Source organism: Acinonyx jubatus, chromosome C1 (assembly GCF_027475565.1).
Source record: "Acinonyx jubatus isolate Ajub_Pintada_27869175 chromosome C1, VMU_Ajub_asm_v1.0, whole genome shotgun sequence".
Lineage (NCBI taxonomy): Eukaryota > Metazoa > Chordata > Mammalia > Carnivora > Felidae > Acinonyx > Acinonyx jubatus.
In genome coordinates, this window is record NC_069381.1 from 162,852,182 (window position 1) to 162,874,749 (window position 22,568).

General features: G+C 33.8%; 1 protein-coding gene and 1 long non-coding RNA gene across 2 annotated transcripts in view; both read left to right on the forward strand.

Moving 5' to 3' along the window:
* The window catches only part of AGPS (alkylglycerone phosphate synthase), a 141,810-nt gene that overhangs the window by 56,567 nt on the left and 62,675 nt on the right, over positions 1–22,568 (forward strand). The window contains exons 9-10 of the mRNA XM_053215320.1: positions 12,977–13,102; positions 15,814–15,922. Of these exons, the coding sequence (XP_053071295.1) occupies positions 12,977–13,102; positions 15,814–15,922 (235 nt within the window). The remainder of the gene's footprint in view (positions 1–12,976; positions 13,103–15,813; positions 15,923–22,568) is intronic.
* LOC128314076 (uncharacterized) lies at positions 17,223–21,268 on the forward strand. The gene is made up of 2 exons (XR_008295460.1): positions 17,223–19,295; positions 20,726–21,268. It is a non-coding gene; the product is annotated as an uncharacterized LOC128314076 (long non-coding RNA).

Consider the following 22,568-nt stretch of genomic DNA (forward strand, 5'->3'; position numbering starts at 1 on the left):
TTGGTAAAAAGTTGAATGAAATTGGTATGCCACTGACAATTTCTGGATGAAAGGCTTTGAAAAAAATATTAGATTATTATCTTTATTTTTGATTTAATGAACTAAGAACTGGATGAAATTGAACATATTGGTTGAGGCAGTGTTAAAGATCTTCAATAAGCCAAGGTTTTATAGAAGTCAAAGTAATTACCTTTGTTAATTACTATAGTTTATAATATAATGAACTTAACACACACACACACACACACACACACACACACACACACAAAATGAACTTAAGTGGGGCAGAATAATAGTATTTAATGGAAAAAAACCTGTAAAAAGTCCTGTATTAGTCTTCTATTATGTCTGAATGAGGCCCTAGCAACACAGCAATTTTTTTATAACAAAAAGTGGCCTTTCATGTCTCTAATTTTATGTCTTTGATTATAGCATTTGATGTAGTATTTTAACCTTTCCAAGTTTTTTTTTTAAAGGCTAGAATTAAAATTCAACGAACATATTTCCTTGAAATTTAAATGACATTTTCCTAGACTAGGAACTTCTGATATTTTACCTACTAGGTCATTTCCCTAAATGCCAATATAGAACTTTCTTTTTTGCCTCCAGTAGACTGTAATGTAGTTTCTATAGCTGTTTCAATCCCAGTTCAAGTTTTTCCTCATTAAACTTCTGTACCCTTCAGTTTCTTAATCAGCTGAGGTAACCAGCTTAAAACATCCTGCTTTTTCCTTCTAGAAATTCTTAAATGACACAAATGTATTAGCTGGGTAGCACAGGTTTTAATCTCTTCAGCTTATAGATTTACACTGATTTTAATATATATAAAATTTAAGAGAGGTCATTAATATGTCAATTGTGGATTTGGGAATTTGTTTCTAGGCTTATTAAAGTTTTGGCTACTGTATTTTATTAGTTAATAGTCTGGGGATGTGTGACTTACGTTTTTACTCCCAAGGACTCGTTTCCCTGTGCCTTAGTTTCTTTATCTATGAAATAGAGGTAATAATTCCTACTTTATATATATTTTAGGAAGAAATAAGTTAATCATGTAAAGTGCTTAGAACTTTTATTCATTTCACTAATTTTTATTGAGCACTATCTGTACTTCATTGAAGCACAGCTGACTTTAAATATTCCTTTTATGTGCGAAAGACTTCTATATTTATATTTAGAGTTCTTTCTTGAACTCTATAGAGACTTATATTTTCAGTTGCCCTGTTGATGTCTCCACTTTGCATATATAATAGACATTTTAAACTCAATATTTTAAAAATTGAATTTCCGTTTTCCCTTCACAATTTGCTTATTCTTTATCCTTCTCATTCTCAGTTGATGGGAATTCAGTTCTTGTGCAGCTTGGGGCAGTATCCTTGGAGTCATTTGTTCTTGTTTCACTTTATAATAATTTCACTGAGGTATAATTGGCATACAATAAATTCCACTTATTTAAAATGTACAACTTGATATGTTTTGGTACACAAGTATAACCATGAAACCATCACCACAATCAAGATAATGAACACATGTACCAAACCCAAAGATTTACTCTTGCGTCTTTATAATCCTCTCTATCCCAGTCTTACCCCCACCCCTGGCAGTCATTGATCTGCTTTCTATCACTGTAGATTTGTTCAAATGTGCTACAGTTGTACTAAATCTAATCATGCACTCTTTTTGAGGGTAGATTGAGGGTATGACTTCTTTCACTAGGCATAATTGAGATTAATGAATATTGTTGCATGTATCAATTAGTTTATTCCTTTTTATTGCTCAGTAGTATTCCATCATATAGATATACCACTATTTATCCATTCACTTATTGTTGAATATTTGGATTATTTCCAGTTTGAGGCTGTTACAAATAAAGCTGCTGTGAACATTCATGTGCAAATCCTTGTATTGACGTATACTTTCATTTCTCTTGGGTAAAAAATCAAAAAATGAAATGGCTAAATCAAATGGTAGGTACATATTTACATTTTTGAAAAACTACCAAACATGTTCCCAGAGTGCATCATTTTATATTCCTACTAGCACTGTGTAAGAGTTTCAATTTCTCTACATCTTCTCCAATATTTGTTAATGTTTTAGGCATTCTAGTAGATGTGTTACAGTATCTCATTGTGGTTTTAATTTGTATTTTTCTAGTTAGTAGTGATGTTGAACATCTTTTCAAGTGCTATTTGCCATCCATATATCTTCTCTGGTGAGGTGTCTGTTCAAGTTATTTGCCCAATTTTTAAATTGGGTTTTTTGTTTTCTTATTGTTGAGTTTTGAGAATTCTTTACATATTCTGGATATAAGTCCTTTTGCAGGTATATACTTCAGAAATATTTTCTCCCAGTCTGTGGCTTGTCTTTTCATTCTCTTGACAGAGTCTTTTGAAGAAAAGATGTTTTTTATTTTGATGAGTTTCAAAACATATTTAAGTTTTTACTTTATATATCATGCTGTTGCTGTCATGCTTTGCTTTAGCTTAGGATACAAAGATTTTCTCCCATTTAAGTTTTTATTTTACATTCAAGTTTCTGATGAGTTTTGAAGGTTTTTGAGTTAATGTTTATGTATGGTGCAAAGGATGGATTGAAGTTCTTTTTTTTTTTTTTTTTTTTTTGCATATGGCTATCCAGTATTTTCAGCACCATTTGTTGAAAAGATTACCCTTTTTTCATTTGACTTAGCACCATCATAAAAAGTTTGTTGTCCATATATGTGTGCATCCTGCACTCTATTTTGTTTCATTGATCTTTTGTATATCTTTATGCCAGTACCAGATAGTTTGGATCACTGCAGCTGTATCATAAATCTTTTTCAAAGTTGTTTTGGCTATTTTAGGTTATTTGTATTTCCCTATGAAATTTATAATCACCTGTGAACTTTTGTTTAAACAAAAAAAGCCTGTTGAGATTTGATTGAGATTGCATTGACTCTGTGTCAATTTGGGGAGAACTGACCTCTTAACAATATCGATTCTTTTGACCCATGAACATGGTATGTCCCTAGTTTTTTTTGTCTATAATTTCTCTTAGTAGTATCTTGTGTTTTTTTTGTAAAATCCTTCATGTTTTTTAAAATAAGCTTTATCCCTAAGTATTATATATATTTTTTATGCTATAGTAAATAGTATTTAAAAAATTTGGCGTGGGGGGGACACTTGGGTGGCTCTGTTGGTTAAGCGTTTGACTCTCGGTTTTCGCTCAGGTCACTATCTTGCGGCTTAATGGGTTCAAATCCTGCATTAGGCTCTGTGCTGGCAGTGTGGAGCCTGCTTGGGATATTCTGTCTCTCTCTCTCTCTCTCTTTCTCTTCTCCCCCCCACCTCCCGTTGCTCTCTCTGCCCCTTTCCCACTCGTGCTATCTCTGGCTCTCTCAAAATAAATGAATAAACCTAAAAAATTTTTTTTTCCGTTTCTGAATGTTCTTTACTAATATGTGTAAATACATTTGAGAGTCTAGAGATTACTAAAAAAGTACACAAGGAAAAAGTGTAGAAATACAATTGATTTTTGTGTACAGATCTTATATCTAACAACCTTGCTAAATTCATGAATTCTAAAAGTTTTCTTATAGCTCCTACTGGATTTTCTATATATATGATCATGTCCTTTCTTAATAAAGACAGTTTTACTTCTTTCCTTCCAATCTGTATGCCTTTATTCCCTTTTCTCACCTGATTGTGGTGGTTTGTGCTCTAATACAATGTTGAAAAGAAGTGAAAGTGGACATCCTTGCATTATTCCTGATTTAGGAGAAATGCATTTAGTCCTTTACCATTAAGTGTGATGTTAACTATAGGTTGTTGTTGTTGCTTTGGTTTTGTAGATACCCTTTATCAAGTTGAGGAAGTTTTTTCTGTTTTAGTTTTCAGAGTTTTTATTAGGAATGGATTTTGTATTTTGTCGAATTCTTTTTTGTGTGTTGGGGGGAAGATAAGGTAATTTGAGGCCATTCCTCTTTTTAAATAAAGCTGATTTTCATTACTTTAAATTTCCCCCAACTACTGCTGTAGTGGTATTCTACAAATTTTGATATGTCTATTCATTTTCATTCATTTCAAAGTACTGTATTTTTCTACTTCCTTTTTGATTTTTTTCTTTGACCATTGGATACTTACAAGTTATTTAATTTCCAATTATTGGGGGGATTTTTCCAGGCATCTTTCTGTTACTGATTTCCATGTTAATATCATTGTGTTCAGAAAACATTTATATGATACGAATCTTTTCAACTTAATTGATATTTCTTTTATGGCCCACAGTAAGGTCTGTCTTAAGAATGTTCTATCTATACTTGAAAAGAATTTGTCTTCTGATGCTATTGGTTGAGAGTAGTCTACAATTGTTGATTAGGTCAAATTGATTTACAGTGTTGTTTAGGTCTTCTGTATTTTTTCTTATTTTCTGTCTACTTGTTCTATCATTTATTGAGAGAGGAGAATTAACCTATCACCTATCATTGTAGACCTGTCTTTTTTTTTTTCCTTGCAGTTCTGTCAGTTTTCTTCTTTTCATCTTGATTAATGAACCATTTTCTTTCCTCTGAAATCTGCTTCATCTAATATTAAAATAGCCATTCCAGTTTTCTTTTGATGGTTGTTAACTTGGGATATCTTCTCCTTTTTCCATTCTTTTAACGGATTTTTATTTTTATATTTAAAAATTTTCTTGTAGACACCATAAAATTGGGTCTTTTCCTTTTTATCTAACCTGACAGTCTCTACCTTTAATTGGGATATTTAGACCATTTACGTTCAATGTAGTTTATTGACGTGGTTCAGTTTAAATTGTCATTTTGGTATTTGTTTTCTGTATTTTCCATTTGTTTTTTTTTCTTTTCCACTTTTACTAACTTTTTGGATTAAACATGTTTTTTGATACCATTTTATCTGTTTTGTTTCTTTATTAGCTATAACGTTTTGTTTTGTTTTATTGTAAAGGTTGTTTTAGGGTTTATAGTATATGTCTTTAATTTAAAACAGTCTATCTTCAAGTGATAATATAACACCCCACTTCAGAGTTTAGTAGAAGAACCTTACAGTATTATATTCATTTTCCCTTCATCTACTTTGTGCTATTGTTGTCATATATTCTTCTTTTACATATGGTATAAAGCCTACAATATATTATTACTACTTTTGTTGAAATAATCAATTATCTTTTAAAGATATTTAAATAACAAAAGAAAATATCTTATATATTTATCCATCTAGTTACCCTTTCCAATGTTTTTAATTCCATTTGATGTTATTTTCCTTCTGCTTGAAGGACTTCTTTTATTATTTTTTGTGACAGCATTGTATTTATCTTTAAGTAAGCTCTACATGCAATATGGGTCTTAAGCTTATGACCCTGAGATCAAGAGTTGCATGCTCTACTGACTAAGCCAGCCAAGCGCTCCCTTCTTTTATTATTTATTATTTTTATTTTTTTAATGTTTATTTATTTGGGGGGGTGGGGAGGAGGAGTAGAGAGAGAGGGAAACACAGGATCTGAAGCAGTCTCCAGGCTCTGAACTGTCAGCACAGAGCCCAACGCGGGGCTTGAAGCCACAGACCACGAGATCATGACCTGAGCCAAAGTCGGACATAAACTGATTGAGCCACCCAGGCACCCCTCTATTTTTATTGTTTTAAGTTTGTTTTAATTCCAGTATAGTTAATATGCAGTGTTATATTAGTTTCAGAGATGCAATACAGTGATTCAGCAGTTCTGTACATTAATCAGTGCTCATCATGATAAGAGTACTCTCAATACTCTTTACCTGTTTCACCCATTCCCTCACCAACCTCTCCTCTGGTAACCATTAGTTTGTTCTCTATAGTTAAGAATCTGTTTTTTGGTTCATTTCTGTTTTTCTTTGTTCCTTTGTTTTCTTTCTTAAATTTGAAGGATTTCTTTTAAATATTTTTAGTGTGAGTCTGCTGTTCATGAATTCTTTCTACTTTTGTTTGCTAAAAATCTTCATTTCATTTTTTTAACACTTTATGGTTTTTTAGAGAAGTTTTAGGTTTACAACAAAATTGAGAAGAAAGTACAGAGGTTTCCATATGTACCCTGTCCCCACCCGTAACATAGCCTTCCCCATTATCAACATCATTCACCAGAATGGTGGGGTTTTTTGTTTGTTTGTTTTACCAAGGATGAACCTATGTTGGCACATCATAATTACCCAAAGCTCATAGTTTATCTTAGGATTCACTTTTGTGTTGTATATTCTATAGGTTTGGACAAATATACAATGACATAAGTATCCAACATTATAATATTATATAGAATATTTTCACTACCCTAAAAATCCTCAACTCATCTCTCTCCCTCCTACTCCTGGCAACTTCTGACCTTTCTATTATCTTCATAGTTTTGCTTTTTCCAGAATGTCTTATAGGTGGAATCATAGAGTATGTAGCCTTTTTAGATTGGCTGCCTTAATTTAGTAATAATTCATTTAAGGTTCCTTCATGTCTTTTCATGGCTTGATAGCTCATTTCTTTTTAGCACTGAATAATTTCCGTTGTCTGGATTTACCATAGCTTATTTATCTATTTACCTACTGAAGGACATCTTGGTTGCTTCCAAGTTTTGGCAATTTGTGAATAAGCTGCTATAAACATTTGTGTGCAGGTTTTTATGTGGACATAAGTTTTCAACTCCTTTGAGTAAATACCAAAGTGGAGAATTTCTGGATGGTAAGAGTATGTTTAGTTTTGTAAGAAACCACTAGATAGTCTTCCATAGAGGGAGGCTCTGTGCCATTTTGCATTCCCACCACCATTATATGAGAGTTCCTGTTGCTCCATGTCCTCATCAGCATTTAGTGTTGTCAGTGTTCTGGATTTTGGCCGTTCATATAGGTGATATCTTGTTGTTTTAATTTTTGTTTCCCTGATGATATATGATGTGAAGCATCTTTTCTTATGGCTTATTTGCTATCTTTGGTGAGGTCTGTTAAGATCTTTGGCCCATTTTTAAATTGGATTGTTTTCTTATTGTTGAGTTTTAAGAGTTCTTTGTATTATTTGAGATAACCATCTTCTATCAGGTGGGTTTATTATTTTTATCTTCGGCAATTTTTTTTTCCAAGCTTGTGGTTTGTCTTATAATTTCCTTATATTATTTTTGCAGAGCAGACATTTTTAATTTTAATGAAGTCTAGCTTATCAGTTATTTCTTTCACGGATTGTGTCTTTGGTGTTGTATCTAAACATCGTATCCAAGTTCATTGCACTTTTCTTCTTTGTTATCTTTTGGGAGTTTCATAATTTTGCATTTTACATTTAGATCTATGATCCACTTGAATTCATTTTTGTAATGGATGTTTTTAGATTCATTTCTTTTTTTGCATGTGGATGTTTAGTTGTTTTAGCAATATTTATTGAAAGGCTATTTTGTTCCATTGTATTCCTTTGCTCTTTTTTTTATTAAAAAAACTTTTTTTAATGTTTTTATTTATTTTTGAGAGAGGGAGAGAGCATGAAGCAGAGGAGGGGCAGAGAGAGACACACACAGAATCTGAAGCAGGCTCCAGGCTCTGAGCTGTCAGCACAGAGCCCAGTGCGGGGCTCGAACTCATGAACTGTGAGATCATGACCTGAGCCGAAGTCGGACGCTCAACTGATTGAGCCACCCAGACACCCCTTGTCTTTGCTCTTTTATCTAAGATCAGTTAAGTATATCTCTGGGCTCTCTGTTCTGTTCCACTGATCTATTTTTTGGTTCTTTCCCCAAAACCACATTGTTTTGATTCCTTAGTTTTGTAGTAACTCTTGAAGTTGGGCAGTGTCAGTCTACTTCCTGGCTCTTAGTTCTCCTTCAAATTGTGTTGGCTATTCTGGGCTTTTTTGCCTTTCTATATAGACTTTAGGATTAGTTTGTCAATATCTATAAATAACTTGGGATTTTGGTTGGGATTGTTACACTGAATCTATAGATCAATTTGGGAAGAACTTACATCTTGATAATGTTGAATCTTCCATGAATATGAAATATCTCTTCATTTATTTAAACCTTTGATTTTATTCATCAGAATTTTCATCATAGATCTTGTACACATCTGTTAGATTTATACGTAAGTATTTCATTTTGGGGGCTCTAATATAAATGGTATTATGTTTTAAATTTTAAATTCCACTTGTTCCTTGTTGGTATATAGGAAAGCAATTGAATTTTGTGTATAAATCATGTATCCTATAATCTTGCTTTAATTGCTTATTAGTTCGAGGTCACCACCTGTGTTTTCAAAGATATTTTAACTGAGTGTAGAATTGTAAGTTGACAGTGTTTTTCCTTCAGTAATATAAAGATGTTGCTTTGCTCTTGTCTCACTTTACTGTTTCTGACAAGAAATTAGATGTTACCCTTATCTTTGTTCATATGTACATTCTGTGTTTTTTTCCTCTGGTTGCTTTTAAGATTTTCTTATTTCTGGTTTGAATATTTTGATTGTGATGGACTTGGTGTAGTTTTTTGTGTGTTTCTTATATTGAAGATTTGTTGAGCTTCCTTTATTTTTTGCTTTATAGTTTTCATCACATTTGGAAAAATTTTGGCTATTATTTCTTCAAATATCTGTCCCTCCCTCCCTTACCTGACCTTTAGGGACTGTTTACTCATGCATTAGGCTGTTTGAAGTTCCACAGCTCACTGCTGCTCTTTTCAGTTTTTTCTTTAGTTTCTTTTGCTATGTCTTAGAGTTCACTAATCTTTTATTTGCTGAGTATATTTTACTCTTAACCCCATCAAGTGTATTTTTTTTTTTATCTCCAACATTGTATTTTTTACTTTTTTTAGATGTTTAATTTGGGTCTTTCTGTGTTTTCTGTGTCGACTCTTTGAACATATGGAATACAGTTAAATAACTATTCTGATGTCCTGGTCAGCTAATTATAACGTCTCTGTTAGTTCTAGGTTGGTTTTGATTATTCACCTCATAATGATTATTTTCCTCATTATAGGTTGTGTTTTCCTGCTTCTTTGTATGCTTAGTAATTTTTTTATTAAGTACCAGACATTATGAATATTATCTTACTAGGTCTTAGATATTTTTCAATTCTATAAAAAGTATTTTTTAGCTTTTTTCTGGGATGTAGTTATTTGGAAATAGTTTGATCCTTTAGTTATTGCTTCTATGATCTTTTAGGTGGATTCAGAGAAGTGCTCAATCTGAGACTAATCATTCCTCATTAGTGAGGAATGACCATCCTGGGTGTTCTACCTCATGTTCTGTGAAGGAAAAGTATTCCAAGTCAGGCTGGTGGGAACAGGTTTCTGGCCCTGTATGAGTCCTGGTACTTTTCTGTAATCAGTTTGGATTATTTTTTCCTCGGGTCCTGGGTAGTTTCCTCACTTGTATGTGCTTTTCATTGCTCTGCTGACTACTTGAGGGGGACCATCTGCCAGTCTCCAGGGTTCTCTCTCTGTGCTGCTCTCTTCTCTTTGGTACTTTGTCTTGTGAATTCTAATGCTTTGGTTTTCCACAACTCCAAGCTCCCATCTCCTCACCTCACAGTGTTTTCCAGAGTTGTGCCTGGATTCCCTTTCTCTGCATTGCAGCCGGGAGTTAAGCCAGGGACAGTCATAGTGTTCGTTTCCTTTATTTGCTTTCTCATAAGCAGCCCTTTGTTACCTCATGTCCAGTGTTTAAAGACTTTTGTTTGGGGTTTTTTGTTTTTTTCATGTGAGAGGGTAAATCTAGTTCCTTTTTGCTTCAACTTGGGTAGAGGCAGATGTCCCTGCTGTACTTTTAGTTTTTTCATTACACTTCTAATTGTTCTGTCTTAATTTAATTATGTTTCTTGTTAACTTCAGTCCCTTCTTTGTATAATAACAAGCTCTACAATCTAGGATTTGCTCTTAGTAATATTTCTGAGGCTTAGAGCATAAGGAGTCAGTAAATATTTGTTGTCTTAATATTGAATGGGGTACAGAAGTAAGATAATATTCTTATTCCTTTTTATGGCATACAGATGGAGAGGAGAGGTGATTTTGTTTAAAAGGGATATTTGGTTAACTGTATGAGTTAAATCTGTGAATCTTTCTTCAGATTTTTCTTAGCAGCTAATGGCATTAACAACGACATAGCAAAGGCACAGACTTTTAAAAGAAGTGGCTGAATGTATATGATCAGAGATACCATTAATTAAGCACTTAACTATATGCCAAAAATTGTTTCTTATTAGTGTACTGTAGCATGCAAATTTTCTGGGAAGCATAATAATAAATGACAAGTTTCAAATTCAGCTTCTTAACCATTCACTTATTCACTTACCTAGTAGGCAGGTTGTTAGGTTTTAAAGAAGTAGATTTAAAATGGTGTGCTGGGTAGAGCTCCCTGAGCATAGAGACAGTCTTTTTTCTCCCTCCCTTTCTTTCTTTCTTTCTTTCTTTCTTTCTTTCTTTCTTTCTTTCTTTCTTTCTTCCTTCCTTCCTTCCTTCCTTCCTTCCTTCCTTCCTTCCTTCCTTTCTTTCTTTCTTTCTTTTTTTCTTTCTTTCTTTTTTGTATCCTCATTTCATAGCTTTACATGACTTTATAATTGGAGAAGGTAATGAACTGGCCTACCAGACATAAGAGGCATATTATTACATCTAATATTGATGTACTTACAGAGGCAGTATAGATTTAATTTGCTTTGGTGTAGGTAACATGGAGATTTTGTCATGAGAATATGTGAAAACTCCCTGTTTAGTGCTTAGGGCATCTAAGGGCTCTATTGCCAGAGTCCAGCTCCAGCAGGTTCCCGAAGGATGAACGGCATTGGCGAAAAAGTGAAAATAAAACAAAACAAAAATAAAAGTGGACACAGACAACAGCAGTGTGTTGTTTATGAAAGCAGGCCACTTTATTGTGGCAAACGTGGCATTATATTTGTTAGCAATTTCCTTGTAGCATGCGCCATCTATGTTTTCTAGCATTATCTAATTCTAAAAATGTTCCTATGTGTAATCACCCTTTAAGGAATAACATGGTTATTTTCTCATAACATTCCCTCCTGCCCTTTGCTTATTGATTAATTTCTTACTTTATTTTCATTATGTATCTATGTTTATCTATAATCTATAGAGCATTTGCTTTGCTGTTTTCATGAAAGGTCATCTATCTCTCAACACCTCAAGTGGAACAGTTACAGGACATGACCTCTTAGTTGTTTTCCTGAACCACTTGTGGTTTGAGGAACAAGTGTTCGCCTCGGTCCGAGTGTGAGGAGGAGGCCAAGAGGGCGTTAGGAACCCACGCCTTATGCATTCTCAGAGAGACAATGCACCTAGGAACTAATGAACCATTCTGTACTTTAACCGACTAGGTTCAGTCATCACCTGGAATGCCTCCTGGGCGCCAAGTGGGCCTAGGGGTTGGAGTATCTTGTGCCCACAGATTCACTCCTTAGTTGCCGGAGTGGGGCTTTTAAATCCATTTATTCCTTCCTTGGCTGCGAAATGTATGGGAAATGTATCCTTCCTTTAGGTAGAGGAGTCTTTATAGGGGGTGGCAAGGGCTAGATGTAGGGCCGCACAGTTTCCTTGCGGAACCTTATTTCCTTCCCCAATGGTTCTTTTCCCAGGGGGCCTGTCGAGGGCAGTTCCCCAACAGACAATTCCCCAGGTACTTTTATTAAGGCCAAATTACATAAAAACAGGAGTACAAGAAGCTTCACTGTCGGTGGGCCGCCCTGCAGTCCTGATCCGTCCACACCCGGGCCCTGCCGTCAGGCTGGTTGGATAGCTCGGCTTCTGGCACTCTATGAATGTTTTTTCTTTTTCTTCTAATTTCAGAAAAATTGAGTAATAGTGGTCTTTTTTTTTTTTTGAGAGTAAATAGTACAAATATAGATTGGGAACTAGAAAGAAATATAAAATAACAGTCTGATAATCTTCATTTTAAAATTGTTCATTCATGTATTTAAGCTCCTTATTTGTGAGTAGTTAATAACCTCTTAAAATTAAATAAACATTTTGAATATTTAGTGAAAATAATCTATTAACAGTTGATGTCTTTCTAAATCTTTTTTTCCTAGCAAAACAATTAGAAAAGATAAATAATTTGCAACTTACCAGGTTCTCTCACATTAGATCACAACTTTTACACCATACTTAACAGATACAAACATAGCTGACATATTCTACATCTCTGCATGGCTTACTTGAAAAATAGAAGCAGTTGCTTAACTGGATGACGATCAAAACAGTCAATACAGATTGATGGGCTTGAGCGCAGTAGACAGTGGATGTGCAGATGGTGGTGTCTGTACCATTTGACATGAGATGGCTGAGTCTTTAAAATGATTTCAGTGGAATGGCTTTGGTGGTGTTGCAGTAAAGGGCATCCATTCAACTTCAGGTGCTGTGCAGATGGCAAAGCCAAGCTAATATAGAAAAATGAGAAACAAGTGACTATTTAATGTACAGGAATGCATGATCTGCATCACAAATAAATGATGGTATTACATACAGGAAACCTAGCCAGATGGCTGTACATTAAAACACATGACTCCTTGAGAGAATTAAGTACAGGCAATTTGCTTAGATTTTGTGCAGGCCTGCTGCATATTATATTAGGGTAGGGAGATCAGGAGATTAAGTGCTTTATTTATTGAAAGTGTTTAGGTGAAGTTGGCAGTTATTTAAGCATTATCTGGTCTCCATAAGTACTTAAGTTGTGTCTTTGTGGTTAAAAACAAAGTAGGGAGAGTAGTTGGTATTTTAAAATAAAAGGATCTAATGAAGAAGATTGGCTAGCAAACCTGTGGAATTGTCTTTTGGTCCACATTTTTCAGTTTTGTAAGGTTTTCCACTAGGCAAAAGCTTAAAAATTGTTTTGGATGAGCATGACAAAAGTATTTCGTTTTCTATATAGGTTTTAATGAGTCCAAATACCAGTGACAAGTAGACATTTTAAAGTGTGAAGAGTTAATGTGTTGAGTGCTGTGTTAAATGGGATCATTTTCACTAGTAAAATATTACATTTTTTTTTGTTTTTCAGCTTAAAGAAAGTGGTTACTGTACAGGTCATGAACCGGATTCCCTGGAATTCAGCACTGTGGGGGGATGGGTGTCTACTCGGGCATCGGGCATGAAAAAGAATATCTATGGCAATATTGAGGACCTGGTAAATTTTTTTCTGGTTATTATGTAATAATTGATTAGTCTATTATTATAAAGTGATTAAAGCCTTTTTTTCAGAGTTGGATGGTAGAGCCCTACCAAAAGTATACCCTTTTTGATTATAGTAAAGTTGACTATGTATAATGGAGGCAGTTAAAAGATAAATGTGGTCATTATTTACGAGTGCTCCTTTTCAAGTGACTGATATTTAAGCTTTGTAGATGCTTCATAGTATCAGTTGTAAAATGTATAAATATTATTTTATAAGCCTCATGGAGCCTCAGTCTTCAGCTACCAAGGTTTTAGTCTATTTAGGTGATCTCATCACTGCTACTCTTTTTGTGCCTTAGGAGAGTTTATACTTAATTTTCTTAAAAATTGTTTTCTGTATACAATTAAAGAGCCTGATTGAAAATGTCCTAGTAGGTGGCAGTATCACCAATAATGGTTTATGTGCACCCCATTTTATTTTAGCTCATCTGGTACCAGTGGTCTTGGAATTAGTGCGATAATAATTTAACTATGGACATCCTGGCTAGGGATTAGGTATCATTTGTTCCATCTGTAGCTTTCCCAGTGAGTAGTTGTATGATCTTGTACAAATTGGATCACCTTTCTAAATTTCAGTTTCCTTTTCTGTAAAGTAGAATGACATTCACTGCACAGAATTATTTTAAGTGTGTATTATAAACACTTAAAATGTTTGCACTACCTTGTTTTTTTTAAATTGAGGATATTTTAGAAATCACTTTTTTTTTTTTTTTTTTTTTGCAAATTCAATTTCAGAGGAGAGAATTTAATCCTTTTGCTATTGGATTGTTAAAAACTTTATCATAGTTAAGCAAACATTTAGTACTGCTAAAGCATGTAATTTATTTTAATCCTATTTTTGAAAATCCTTAAGATCACAAATTATAAGCACATATCCTAATGTGCATATTTGCATGTGTATACCTAGCTTTTAATATAAAAAAGAATGATGCTGTGTTTGATCTAGTCTTTAAACTGTTATCAATATATTAACTTATAAATGAACATAGATGTACACATCATTTTTAGAATGCATATAATTCTTTTACCAATAATTCATAGTTTATTAAAGTAACTCCCTATTAATGAATGTTTAAATTATTCTTGATTTTAAAATTGTAGAAAATAAAGGGGAAAGTATCCTTTTTAGTAATTTCTTTAGTATACATCTTTTTAATCACTTTCTTTGGGCAGGTTCCTAGGGCTTGATTTGTTGCATCAAGATGTTTATGTTTTTGTGTCTTTGGGTCTTTATAACCAAGTTGCTTCATAGAAATTGTTAATCAACATTCCCACTAGCATTATGAGAATCTTTATTTTACTGGACCTTTTATTTACATTTTTGTCTTTTAATTTTTTATTTATTTAATTGCTTCTGAACGTAAACTTTTAAAGTGTGCTTATTGGTGATTTTTAGTTTTTGTTTTGTGAATTATTGATGTCCTCTGCTTAGTTCCTTAAATAATAAATAGACTATTTTTGTTTATCTGTCAAAAAGGCATTGCAAAAATGTGTGGGATTTTCACTTAACCATTTCCTGATTTGGATCTCAGGAACTATTTTTGAGTGACCCTTCAATATGCTTACTTCTTTAGTGGTGTGAGACCTATACTACACACATATCTCTTTTCTACTCTTTTTTTTTTTTTTAATGTTTATTTTTGAGAGGGGGGGAGAGAGAGAGAGAGAGAGACAGAGCATGAGTGGGGGAGGGGCAGAGAAGGGTGAGACACAGATTCTGAAGCAAGCTCCAGACTCTGAGCTGTCCTCACAGAGCCCCATCAGGGCTTGAACTCATGAACTGTGAGATCGTGACCTGAGCCGAAGTCAGATGGTTATCTGACTGTGCCACCCAAGCACCCCTCTTTTCTTCTCTTTAATTCAATCACATCATCTCCCTCTTCATCCCATTTTTTACCTGATCATAATTAATATTTCATTCTTTTCACTCTTTTCTACTAAGTGGGCAAAGCAAATAAGTTGTGGGTGGGAATAAGGCAAGAATAAATTTTTTCTTAGAATTCTAAGCATCTGGATCAGTGCTTGATGTGAATAATAGTGCTTCATAAATATTGTTAAACGAGTGAAGGAATGAACCTGTTAAAATATGACCATTGCTTATTTTTTTTCATCCTTTAGTTCTTTAAACCAAACTAAATTTGGTTTAAAGAAAAGTGCTTTTCGGGGCGCCTGGGTGGCTTGGTCGGTTAAGCGTCCGACTTCGGCTCAGGTCATGATCTCACGGTCCGTGAGTTAGAGCCCCGCGTCAGGCTCTGTGCTGACGGCTTAGAGCCTGGAGCCTGTTTCCGATTCTGTGTCTCCCTCTCTCTCTGCCCCTCCCCTGTTCATGCTCTGTCTCTCTCTGTCTCAAAAATAAATAAATGTTAAAAAAAATTTTTTTTAATTAAAAAAAAAAAAGTGCTTTTCATTTTTTAAGATGATGAATATACCCAAACCATTAATATTATTAGAATGATTCCCCCCCCTTTTAAAGTTATATAAAACTTATTTTTAGTCTAAGAATTATTAGAAGGTACTAGAATTCTGAAGGGTGTCATCATTTATCACTTAATCCAATGTTTTTAAAAGTAGATTTTTTTTTAAATATATATGGACGTGTGTATACACACACACACCATTCACTGACAAATATGTAGAATTTATATCGTGCATTGTATTAAACAGGTGGTTCATATAAAAATGGTAACACCTAGAGGTATAATAGAAAAAAGCTGTCAAGGACCTCGTATGTCAACAGGCCCTGATATCCATCACTTCATCATGGGATCTGAAGGTAAATATAACTAAATTTATTATGAAAAAATAGAGGTTAGTGACTAGTTTTGTGAAAATCTGTGATATTGTGATATAAGATCTTTGAAAGAAAGGCATGTTTTATGCATTTAAAGGTGATTTTTTTTTAGTTTTATTACTTTAATTTAGTACTTCATAGTAGTTTTTATTATGAGAACATTTTATTAAACATCCTTTTACATTTGGGTTGTTTATAGTTTTAGAGATAACTTAGTCTTTTTGGTATTTTATTTTTATTTTAGACGTTTCAGTCCATGATTTTAGGAAGAGTAGCTGTTAAGATTTAAAATGTTTGCTTTAAAATTTTATATTATTCTCTATTCTTGTCTGAATTATCAGGGGGGAAGGGACTGAGAAAGTATTGTCTTAGTGTCTTGTCTTTCTGTAGTTGTATCTTTTGTTACTTGCTATTTGATTCTTTGAAGAAGTGGAATTTAAAATTCTGTTGATTTACATATCTTTTAAAACTTGTTTTTTTTGTTTGTTTTTTTTTTTACTACTTAACTAGTATTCTTTGCTTGGTTACTTAATGCTGGGTGAACTAGAATGTAGTTCTTTATCTTATACAAAACATTTCATTCCTGTACTGATCAGGAAGAAACTAACCTTCCTTCTATATTGCAAACTAACTGTTATGTGGTGAATTTTATGGATAAGATGAACATAGTCTTTATTTTTCAATTTGTAGAATGGTAGAGAGGGATATCCCTTAAATTCGGAGAAATAAGATAAAACTAGTATTTCTAAATTAATGGAAGAACTCATTACTAATTTAGAAGGTGGTACAAGCTAAAAAAGAGATAGACTTTCAAAACATTTAGCTTATTCATGGATACGAGAGCAATTATAATAAACTAAGGTGAAAGGGCATAAATTTCATCTTTTGATAGTAATATCAAGGAGGGAAAAAATTAAACTGTGTCTCAGTGACATGGTAGAGGTCACCATTGATTTGATGACCAGTGGTACAGCTTAGATATTTTTTCATAATAATCAATGATAAACCTTTGTCAAGATGTCTCAACAGTTTACTCTCATTCCTTTTCTGATAAGTATACTCTTCTATGAAACAATAGAACTACATTTTTAATAAAAAATGTTAAATTCTCTTAAAATAATACAATTCTTTGATAAATATTCTACAACTTTTCATACTAACACATCTAAAAGTTAACTAAAATATGTAACTTTTTGCTATCAGGTGTCAAATTGAATAACAAATAGGTATTAAAACTGATAGGTATTTTTAAAAATATATTTTGTATAATTTTTTTTAATGTTTATTTTTGAGAGAGAGTGAGCTAGAGTGAGCAGGGAGGGACAGAGAAAGAGGGAGAGAGAGAATCCCAAGCACTGACAGCACAGAGCCCGATGCAGGACTCCATCCCACGAACCATGAGATCATGGTTATGATCTTAACCGACTGAGCCATCCAGGCACCAAAAGTGATTGTTATTAATTATACTGTTGATGCAATTGGAGTCAACTTTATACATATATATTATCTTTTCAGGTAACCATATCAAACATTTTGTTTTTCTTCCATCACTTAGTATTTTAAAAATTTTGGTTGCTAGGTATTATGCTGGCACACTAAAGGACACAGGTAATAATTGACCTTTATAATACAGTATGATAAATTGTGTGATAGAAGTAAATATAGGAGAAATATAGACAAAGTTTGCATTGATGGATGCTTAAGAAGACCTCTCCAGAGGGGCCTTACCTAAAGCGGTCCTTGAAGGTTGATAAGGAGTTGAGGGAATAAGGTGGGGAGGGAGTTGCCTACAGAGAGAACTGCATGGCAGACTTAAAAGTGAGAACAAGCTATGTCTGCCTTGTGAAGCTGTGAATTTTTCAGTATAACTGGAACATAAGATCCAACTGTAGGGTGGAGTAGGCAGCAGGTCTAGGGGTAGAGTGGTAAGGATTATAGGGTTGCTGGAGAGATAATTTGGTCTTTCATGCCTTTTAAAATAGTTTAAACTGGATCTAAAAGACTGGACTACCTCTCTCAATAGTAAATTATCATATGAATTTAAGGAAGGTAAACTAATAATAAAGTAAGATAAGAAATATGATTTATTAAACATATATGCTAGGGTAAATTACTGTATTTAAATGAGATCTTATTATAAATATACATGTAAAATGCCATACTGATCTAAAAGCATAACATGAAATCTTTCAGATCTGGATTTCAGTCCTGGTTCCACCACTTACATTTCTGTGACTTTGTGTCAGTTAGGTAATTCTTTATGCTAGTGTCCTCAGCTATAAAATGGGGATAATAAAAGAATCCATCTTCATAAGCTTTTTGTGAGGATTAAATGAGATTATGATAAGCAGTCTATAAGCATTTAGTAAGTTAAATTTATTACTATTGTTGTTGCTGTGTATTACTTTGGCATCAGTGATCTTTCCAATGTATTTATAGTCCCTAATCTCCATCTCTGTTTGTATGTGGATATAGAGTCATCTTAATATAGGCCAGGAGACAGCATGATTGGGAAAGTAAATTTATGCGAAATCATTTTTTTTAAGTTTTATTTATTTATTTATTTTTGAATTTTATCTTTTTAATCTTTTTATTTAAATTCCAGTTAGTTAACATACAGTATAACATTAGTTTCAGGTGTACAATATAGTGATTCAACACTTCTTTGTATCACCCCGTGCTCATCACAAGTTCATATTCTTTTATAGTATGTATTTTCATCTACTATTTTGAACTATCTAAATAGTAACCTGCTGCCTTAAGCGTGTCATAAGTTTTTCCTCAAGCTTTAGAAACATTTTTTCTTGCTACAGTTAAATCATGTGATGACAGCCTTGAAAGTATTATCGTTCAAAAATGTATTTTCCTGATCCTACTAAGTTGTACATGTGACTAACCATGTTAAATTTAACGTTTTTGTCTTGTTTTGAGTTACGAATTTTTCATAATGATTTTTTTCAACAAGCAGCTTCTTCCCATTTTAGATGCTAGAATGTGATCAATATAATGAAAATTATAATAAATAGTCAAAGCATCTGAAGTGCTTTGCATTTTTTTTCTGGTGTATGGAATTTACTAGTAACTTCAAATTAGCTTGCTCTTTTATTTGGAAAATGGTTAAAAGTACATTTGTATTTTTTAACCCATGATGCACCCTTGTTTTAGCCTTTGCTCTGTGTTGAAATAAGTAAAATGCTTACTATCAGTCCTTTTATGTAATTTTACTAGTCATCTTTTGGTTAAATAAAGCTAACCCTTTACTAGATTCCTCCAGAAGGGCACATTGTGTATCTCGTGAGTTCTAGAATGTTTTAAACTGTTTTCCTCTGACCTGGATACCAGCAGGACAGCTTGGGTGGATATAACATCCATGGGTTGCACTTTCTTTCCTTGTTTCTTAAAAATGCTGCTCCAGTGCTGCCTGGTTTTATATGTTGTTTTAAAGAAATCTAATGCTAGCTCTTTTGCCTTGTAGCTTCTTTCCTTTTTTTTTTTTTTTTTTTTTTTTTTTGCCTGGGTGTCCTGAGGATTTTTTTCTTTATTATTGAAGTTTACTACTTTTATAGATCAGAGTTGATTGTCCTAGGTTGTTTCGCATGGTACCCATTGGACCCTTTCTGTGTTTATATTTAGGTCTTCTTCTATTTTGGAAAGGTTTTTTTATATTATAGTGTCAATGATTAGGGGTTTTCTCCCAGTGTTTTGATTTTTCTTCTTTAGGGATATAAGTTCTATTTCAGCCCCTATTTCTCTGACCTTTTTTTTCAACTTTTTATTTCATTTTCTTTCTCTTGGTTATTTTCTTGCTTTTCTTCAATGCCCTTTATTAAGTTTTCATTTGAATCTATTCTTTGTTCTCCTTTGAATATCTTATAACTTAGCCTTCATTTTTTATATGTTTTGTTGCTGTTGTTGCTGCTGTTCTATTTCTTCCCTGAGATCGGTCATCTCTTGTTTCATTGCTTCTTGCTTTTTGTCCATTTATGTTTTTAGTGTTTGTGTTTTTTTAAGTATATTATTTTGAGAGAGAGAGCATGCACGTGCACGAGCAGGGGAGGGACAGAGACAGGGAGAGAGAGAATCTCAAACAGGCTCTGCATCCTCAATGCAGAGCCCAACATGGGGCTTGATCTCATGAACTTTAGATCAAGTCCTGAGCCGAAATCAAGAGTTGGATACTTAACTGACTGAGCCATGTAGGTGCCCCCTTAATGTTGTATTTCTGATTCAAGTATTGTTTTTAATATCCCCAAATGCTTGCTTGACAATACTTAATTCAGTTTGAAATGTTGTTTGACGTTTTTTTTTTTTTTCAGGATCGTGGTTGGTTTAGGGGAGAGACTTTTTATTAGCAGAAAAGCTTTTATTTATATTTTCTGACTTACTGCAGTAGTTTTTGTGGATTTGGTGTGCTTTTTTTCTGTTGCTATTTATTACTTAGAAAGGGTTCCTAGTTTGGAAATGTCCTTTTCTGTCATTCCTCCTCTCTTTTGTGCTACTTGTTTTTGGATGGTGGTATTGTTGGTGGGAGAAGGCATGATGGCACGTCTTCTTTCTCTCTTATTTCTTTAGGATCTTTAATTTTTTCTATTATACTTTCCCTTCATTACCTTTTCTCCAAGGAATACCACACTTCTCTGAATATCATGCTCCCCTTGCTTCTCTAAGGCTGCCATTTCTGGTTCCTCCCATTTTCAATCCCCTCTCCATAGCCAGGGCCTGTATAGCATTTTGTCATTATTGTTGCACTTTTGCTTTCTGTGATTCTTTCTATGCTTTCTTCAGGTCCTCTGATACCCTCTTCCCTTTCTTATGAAATCTTTTAAGCCTCCCATTATTTTCTACCCTTACAAACTTGCAGCAAGTAGAAGGCCGTAGAAGTTCTTTTGGAATTTTTTCGCTTTATTTCTACTTCACAGGTAATGTGAAGGTCAAAGTGTTTTTTGTCTCCTAGTAGTATTGAAGGTTTTATTTCAAGCCATACAGAGAAAGACAGATACCATATGTTTTCACTCTTATGTGGATCCTGAGAAACTTAACAGGAACCCATGGGGGAGTGAAAGGGGAAAAAAAAAAGAGAGAGAGAGGGGTTAGAGTGGGAGAGAGCCAAAGCATAAGAAACTCTTAAAAACTGAGAACAGGGGCGCCTGGGTGGCTCAGTCGGTTAAGCGGCCAACTTCGGCTCAGGTCATGATTTCGCGGTCCATGAGTTCGAGCCCCGCGTCGGGCTCTGTGCTGACAGCTCAGAGCCTGGAGCCTGTTTCAGATTCTGTGTCTCCCTCTCTCAGACCCTCCCCTGTTCATGCTCTCTCTCTCTCTCTCTCTCTCTCTGTCTCAAAAATAAACAAACGTTAAAAAAAAAAACTGAGAACAAACTGAGGGCTGATGGGGGGTGGGAGGGAGGGGAGGGTGGGTGATGGGTATTGAAGAGGGCATCTTTTGGGATGAGCACTGGGTGTTGTATGGAAACCAATTTGACAATAAATTTCATATATTTAAAAAAAAATGATAGCCAAAAAAAAAAATGAAGGTTTTATTTCAGCATTATTTGTGGTTTTGTTTTACTTGTTGATTTTTATGGGGTTTTTTTTGGGGGGGGCGGGGGAGTAGAGAGGGGAGAAGTTTCAGAATCAAATGACTGCCATTTTCTTAGTCCTGAAGTTACCTGAAAGTATATTTTCAAATTACAAAAGATTTTATTTACTTTAAGCAAATACTTGCATTTCATATCAAGTAGCAATTGAAGCTTTTAGTTTTCTTGAGAACAAACATTACATTTGAAAATTATAAAACAGAAGATATTTAAATTTATTGCAACATATTTTGGATAAAAGAGAAAGAAAAGTGAATGATATATAAACCTCTATGATGTCATCTTGCCATGGAGTTATCTATAAGTAATAATACTAAGTAGATATAAAATATGAAGTGTATAAAGTGGTATAATGTACATGTAATCAAGTGATAAGTAGTCCAAGTCTTTCATATCACTCCATTGACAATATTCCCAAAACAAAAGAATCAATAAATACAATAAAACAGAACAGAAATGAGCCTTTTGATTAAGTGAATTTAGATATATCCATTTGTGATGGGCTAATTTGAATGTAAATCTGAATGGAAGCTGCCCTCCTTCAAACTGTGTCTGAGACCTAGATGATTTTGCTTTCACAGTGGGACCCCCTGTAGAGCTAATAGCTAGATAGTTGCAGAGACTCACCTTAGGCATTTCACTAACCTTACAATAATGCAAAGTCTCACTTTACTGATTATCATCTTTTTTAACGTAACTTATAATGTTATGGTGGATTTTACTACTTCAGAGTGCCTGCTCTACTACATACGAGGCAGTACAGGTATATAAGGGTTTAAGGCATAGTCACTTTTCACTGGTACCTTAGAATTTTGATGTAGAATTTTAAAGGAAGTTTGCTAATGTAAAGGTATATATATTTTAAAATCAACTTTTTGAATAATTACATGTACAAAATTAAAATATGGACAAGTGTACAAAATTCAAAAGGTACTGAAGGATGTACAAGGGAAAATCTGCCTTCTATCCCTGTCTTCCAAGCATCTCCCTTGTTCAGAGTAAACACTTAACTGCTGTATATCAGTATATATGTAT